Source organism: Micrasema longulum, unplaced genomic scaffold (assembly GCF_059751315.1).
Source record: "Micrasema longulum isolate JH-2025_06_02 unplaced genomic scaffold, ASM5975131v1 h1tg000794l, whole genome shotgun sequence".
Lineage (NCBI taxonomy): Eukaryota > Metazoa > Arthropoda > Insecta > Trichoptera > Brachycentridae > Micrasema > Micrasema longulum.
In genome coordinates, this window is record NW_028277986.1 from 201,151 (window position 1) to 208,062 (window position 6,912).

Consider the following 6,912-nt stretch of genomic DNA (forward strand, 5'->3'; position numbering starts at 1 on the left):
ACATTATTTAATTGACAGTGTTTAAACAGGTGACACAATTTTAAACGTGCATCATAAATGTGACCTTAAAATGTTTACAAACCATTTTTACTAGCCATATGAATTGAAGAAACGATTAAGATAAGAAAATAACACATGCTAAACAAAATAAATATATTTACGCATTTTAAACAAATTTATGTGGTTCTTTGTTATAAGTGAAAAAAATAATAAAAAAAAGTAAAAAATATAATAATGACTTATTATAAGTAAAAATATTTTTGGAAATAAATTAAGTTAAATATAAAGATATTTTTATTTAAAATGCACACTAGTTATTCATTACATTTTTTATGAAAGAAGAAGATCTTGAATCAAAACAACATTCTTCAACTGTTTATATAACTTTCAAGCTACGAAGAATAATTCTAAAATCAAACTAAAGTATAAAATACAATAAATGCATATCCTACCATATTTTTTTAGAAAATATGGTTTTAAAAAACTGGTCTGGTTTTTAACTCAACAGCTTTGAATTCGACGCGGTTATTTTAAACCCAATCATTGGGATCATAATTTTTTTTAATTTAGGTCTAACTGAAGACAATTTGCTGTTTAAATTATATTTTAAATATTATCACGTATTTAAAAAAAATATGTTTTTAATGTTTAATCACTTTAAGTAGCATTAAATAAATCATAAAATGAAAAGTATATATTTTCCAATAATTATCGAGATATGTGGACATTTTAGATTTGCATTTTAAAACAACACAAATTGAGGTATTTTAAATCAGATCTAATGATTTCAGTACTTTTCCAACTCTAGGAACCAGGGTATCTTTAAATCTCCATAAATTCTTGTCATCTACAAGTCTCTCTCTAAATAAAGAGCAGTTTACTTCTGGTACACAGGTTTCACGATAGTGATTCATCTGAGCATCTTCTAAGCTTATTTCATAACTGTACTCATGTTTGCTTGAATGTTCCATAGGCATGTGATTATGTACAGTTATTACAGCACCTGGTTCGTGAAATGACTTCACGTACTCTCCAGGCATGTTGAAATTGGCAGATCGGTGTGTATGCCAGAGCATGTGCATGTATGAGGGTACTTGAGGGTTGCTTTCCACAGGAGTCATATCGTTCAGAAAATACACGTGTCTTGCATTGAAAGAAGCATATTTGTCAGCTTCTGTCTTTTGCATTATCCTCTTCATTAAATCAGTCCAATTATCATCTTGCAGAGGAACAATCACTTCATCTATATCCAAAACTGCAATATGCTTATAGGCGTAAATATTTCGGTAGAAGCAATCATTGTATGGAATCAATTCGTCCCAACATTGTTGACCAACGTTTTTTTGCATAAATTGATGCTGTAAAATTTGTAAATTTGGCTGACCATCGGGAAGTGTTAGAAGAGTCACGTCTATTTTTCCATTTGCTATGTAATAATTTAATACTTTTTGGATATTTGGATGTACGAAGAATTTGTAAAAAAATATTTTACTCACGCCCATTAAGCCTAAAAATTCGATCCATTCAACAAGTTTTGCCGAGTAGTCTAATTGAAGTAAATCCAAACCCTTAACGCAAACTGCGAATTCTTCTTTTTCAGCTGGTTTATTGTATAAAACAGCCAATAAATTTTCTGGATGGTCACAAGGATTCTCCACTAACGAAACACAAGAAGGTGGAATTTTATCTTCATTTTCATCTTCTGGTAGTTCACAAGTAACGAGGTAAGGACCATAGTGTCCAGTTGGAGGATCTCCCCATGCATGTATCCAAATGTATCTATACATGACGGTACTTACAATCACAGGTTCGAGTCTGTCTTCGTACCAGAGCTGACAATAGGTTTTTTTTTTAAGGTCAATTTGATTTATCATAGCCAAGATATGAACGCTGAGTTTAAGGTTGTTTAGCTTTCTTTCATCGTAAAATGCTTTGTAAAGCTGAAATGTAACATTAGATGAATGGAAAGTTTGCCAGTAAATATTATTGTACTTAAGTTGGAAGATATCTGGAAATTGAGCGCAAGAGCTGTTCTGGTAGAACATTCCATCTTTCCTGTCTAGATGCCGCATCCAATACATGATCGGTAGACTGGGTAACATTTGAGCTATTTTTTCAGGCTGCAGAGCGTCTGGATCTGGAACGGAAGGATCTATTTCTGGAAATTTCAGCTGTTTAGGTAGTTTTAGGGAAGTCAACTTCGAATTGCTGATGCTAAAATAGATAATCAGCAGTAAGCTCCCACTAGACATGTAAGCGATTAATTTTAATACTTTCTTATTCTTCATCTGTAATAAAAATTATAAAGTCGGTTAGATTTTTAAAAACATTTTTTAAATTGATTGAATATGTAAACACGTCGTTTAACATGTGTTTTTTTTGCCATCAAAAATGTATTTGATTTAAAAATGCTACGTTGTAAAATTTTAAAAGGGTGTCAATGTATTAAAGAGAAATTGAGTATGAAAATAATTATTATGTTGTATGTAATTGATCTTATGGCTTAGTTCAGTTTAAGTCAAAAAGTGAGTTAGATAACTAAACCTTTTTTAAATTTAAACTGAAAATTAAAATGATTTTTAACTAGTTGTTAAAATTGAAATATGATGATTTCTCTGTTTCATTTTTCATAAAATGTGATTTTTTATTGATGTAATGCAATTAATTGAATGTCTGTTCCAATTTATTGAGTTAGTTATTTTATTCTAAAAATTAGGCATAATCGTTTAAAAAGACATTAAAAAAACACTAAAAATATTTCCGTTCAAAGTGAATTATCTTCACCGACAATAACCTAGTACTTACACTAATTTTGATACATTACCCAAAACATTTTAAAAACGTACCTTATCTATCATCATTGTATTGGATCTGAATATTGTTCTGCCACATTGTGTTTTTCAAGATACTCTTTTGAAAGAGACTTACAACATTTTTTCAAATGAAGGAAATAATAACATTAAGCCTGTCGAATCACTTAAATATGAATTATATAACTATTCAGTTTTGTGGTGAAATAGACAATGAAGCTTGCATTCCGATTAGCGTTCGTACGTTAGCGTTTTAAGTCATAAAATACATTTGTAACGATTGACTATAATATTGTTATCCAAACGTAAATATATAATTTAACGACAACGACAGTAAACCATTTCGAAAACCATGTTTTATTTTTTTTAAATTAGAATACAAGATATCTAAACTTTACTAGTATATCGGGATAATTTATACGGCTTACAAATTTTACACGTCATTAAACGTGATTAATGAAGAGATTTATCTATAGTTTTTATTTAAACCCTAAAAAGTCGACAAAAACAAAAACCTGTACTTTATTACAAATAATTATTTAATTTATAAGGCGGAGTCAATCATTTAAAGGAAAATGAATTTCGTTAAAATCATTCCAAATTACAAACGTTTGTACGTATATATTCGCACTTTTAAAAGATACACAGTTTCACTTCTCACCGAGAGTCGCACGAATATTTACCCTCATGCTGTGCTATCTTTATACAGAGGCGCTGTATCAGATTACCATTTACTCCATACTCCGATAAATACATCCACAGTTTTTATTTAAGAACTCTGTCAAACATGATATCAAATAATTTATAACTTAAAAAAACAAATTAACAAATAAAATTTAAAAACTTTAATAACTCAGACATTCTGAAAAACTTAAAAAGGGATTTTAAAGTAATTTTATCATTTACAACACCAGTAACAATTTTATTTTTTCTGTACATGCGGATAAAAGATACAGTTATATATGTAAAATAGAACCCGAACCCCGGACGAGTGTTTTTGACCCGATGATTACTCTAAGGTAATCTGCCTCGAAGTGTAGTGGCTGGCGAAATCGCCTACCATGCTTCATTAAGTTAAATAAAGTTCGATTAAAACGGTTGTTTTAAAGGTAGCTCTACAGATACTGCAGTATTTTTTCTGAAGCATAGTAGTTAGACAAAAATAAAAAAAAACAATGTGATGATAAATGTGAAATATAAAAAAATTCGTCTATTAAAAACTATATAAAAAATCGGCGTGTTGGTTTTACATTATTGTGTTACTTCTGGGGTGGAGCTGTAGGTATAGTGTGATTTGCATATTTGTAAAATCAGTGTCCAGACCTTTGTCTGGTCACTCTTTAGTGAGGTCCCAAAACTGGTAGAAATAGAATATTCGGGATGTGGTTATTTAAAAATATTTATTTTCATATAATGTTATTTTGTGTTTTTTAATGCGTGGAAGGTAAACGATAATCTGTGATTTTAGATCCCTGGTAGAAGATACGATATCGTACGATAAGAAAAAACGTGACTTTAATGGTGAGTAGGCCAAATGATATGTACAGAATAGTTGCGATACTTATTGCGTGTAAAAATGTGCTGTAAACTATTTCATTGTATTTTCGTAAATCGAGGCTATCTACGACCTACGAGTATTAATACACATAGACGCACCCTACAGAGTAAAATATACTTTTTTTAAAAGTGACACAAAAACGTACCCATAGTTACCGAGTTTGTTTATTTATTTTAAAAAAAAAACTAGAAGGATACCATTTTCAAAAGTTTGTTGTTAAAATGTTACAACGGCATTCGTTTTTTATAGATCCCAATCAGATTATTTCCTTTGATTCCTTAAATTCTTTTAATTTCTACTTATTTATTTATTTTTACTGGATATTGGGAATGCAAAAATTATATTCACTCACGTTTACATTTTTTTTAAAACCGTATTACTACCAATGCATGCATGGACCCATGTTAGAAAGAAGACCTTAGGTTTTGTGCCGCTGTGCGTAGTTTGATATTTAAAACGAATAATACTTATATTTGAATAATATTGTGACTTGGCACGGGTAACCCTAGTAAGGTCACATTATTTTATTATTAATTATTATTTGTAATGTGAAAAAAATGAAAAAATAATTATTTTCAGCTTTAAATTATCGATTACGCTTATAAACAACAAATACTTCCTAACAAAAAGTTACACCACCTCTTATGCAATGTGTATTTGAATGGTTTTTACACGCTTTCACATCACAAGAAAGCATTTTGGCTCGATTCTAAATATCAAGCTCACGTCACACTCAGCTAGCGATTAAAGAACAACTAAATACGCGTTGGGCATCACTGAGCGTTTGGGCTACAGTTACGTTTGATCATTTTTGGGGGCTCAGGGCCCGTCTGTGTGTATTAATAGGCCAATGAGTGAAACAATAATTAAAACGTTTATTATACTCTCATGCATTAAATATAAGTTTCAATTTCTAAGTAAGACGAAAACTTATTTTTTTTTCCTTTTTTATTACTTAATTTAAATAAAAAAGATCTATTTACATGATCCAAATTAAAAACATCAACAGGGCCCTGCCCCAACTACAATGTCAAGTTTTATTTTTCATTAGATATTTAGAAAATGGAAATTTCTGCACGAACATGTTTGATTACATGTTTCCAATAAAGACATTAAATATTTTTTTTAAATTTTATATTGTCATAAATAAATCGATTTTACAAAACAGATAATTAAAAGCAAGTTTTTTTACTTCCTAATGCAATCAGTGGCCTGTTTTATAATAAAATACTTACGCTTTTTACAGATAAAAAGTGTGTGAAAATACTTGTATATTTATTTGATATCGACTTATAAAAAATAAACTTATGAAAAATAAAAGTAAAGAAAATGCCATCAGAACCACCCAAAATATTCATATATATGAAATACGCACACAAAAATGTAGGTAAAAGAGCAATCAAAATACCAAAATGAAGAAAATTTTTCATTCGCCATTCTAAATTTAAATATAGCTTACAAAGATGAATTATCACTAAAAAAGCCTAAAATATCTCGAACAAAGACCTTAACAACTTTTGAACTTTTTGTCTTCATAGTTTTATATTACTGTCCCTGTATTTTACAAATGTTCAATCTTGGAGCAGTAATAAGTAAAGCCAAAACTGAATGAAATCACATGAAAAAAATACCCTTTGAATACGTGTCACTGTTTCAAACGGGGTCAACGTTGAAAAGGATATGTTTTGTATTGTACATATAAATAAAGATGCATTACGACACGGTATTAACTATTGTGTGGCTGTGATGTCACACAAGTCTACATACGTTACAAAACTTGACATATCTCTCTTATTTTTAAAACGAAAAAGTTGTATTTTTTGTAATAATCAAATGGACATCTTCACGCCGGATTTGAAATGTAAAATTTTAAAAACTATGCTAGATTTTAATACAAAAGATATTTTGTTTGTTTCTATAAATTGCAGAAAAAGAATGTGTGAACTGTAGAATCTTTTGTCTTCCTTGTCTTTTGCTTGTGGCAACACGATGTTACGTCACCGTGCGCAAAGGAATTATTTACCACGGTCTTTTTAGAGTTAAATGTGTTCCGAATACTAGGAAATTATTGTTTAAACAAAAACATTATTATGACTACGTATTTCTAATTAAGTGTACCGGGTTTTCAGAAATGGGAAGTTTATGTATATAAGAACTCGTATTATGAAGCACTTAAGACATTAAAAGGCCATTGTAAATTTTGGCTGCGGTACAAGATTGAAAGAGCATACCCTTGTCTGGGAAAAAAATTGCCCATTATAATAAAAGCAAGATGATGTAACAGGAGCAGAGAAATACGCGGAGAAATTATGCGACAGAATATATGGCCTGCCGAAACATTATTATGTGCCTACACCATAAAGCATCGTGGAGTCAAACCAGTGTAAAATAATCATTCGCAGGCTTTTAAAATTAGAATTTACCTACTCATCAAAACCAAACCACATTGTGTTTTGACAAATTTCCTTTTTTATTCATCCGATTTCCTTTTAAATTTCAAACCAACACTTTTTATTTATTACATACATAAAAATCTTAATTTGT

At 29.9% G+C, this 6,912-nt stretch overlaps 1 protein-coding gene across 1 annotated transcript; it reads right to left on the reverse strand.

The window, feature by feature from the left end:
* Positions 1 to 685: 685 nt before the first annotated feature.
* LOC148278995 (uncharacterized) lies at positions 686 to 2,252 on the reverse strand. Its single transcript, XM_088230602.1, has one exon. The coding sequence runs from the start codon at positions 2,250 to 2,252 to the stop codon at positions 768 to 770; it is 1,485 nt and encodes a 494-aa protein (XP_088086728.1). The 3' UTR covers positions 686 to 767.
* Between the last annotated feature and the right edge of the window lie 4,660 nt (positions 2,253 to 6,912).

Coding starts and splice junctions, on each gene's coding strand:
- LOC148278995 (XM_088230602.1), bottom strand. CDS start 2,252: ATGTCTAGTGGGAGCTTACTGCTGATTATCTATTTTAGCATCAGCAAT.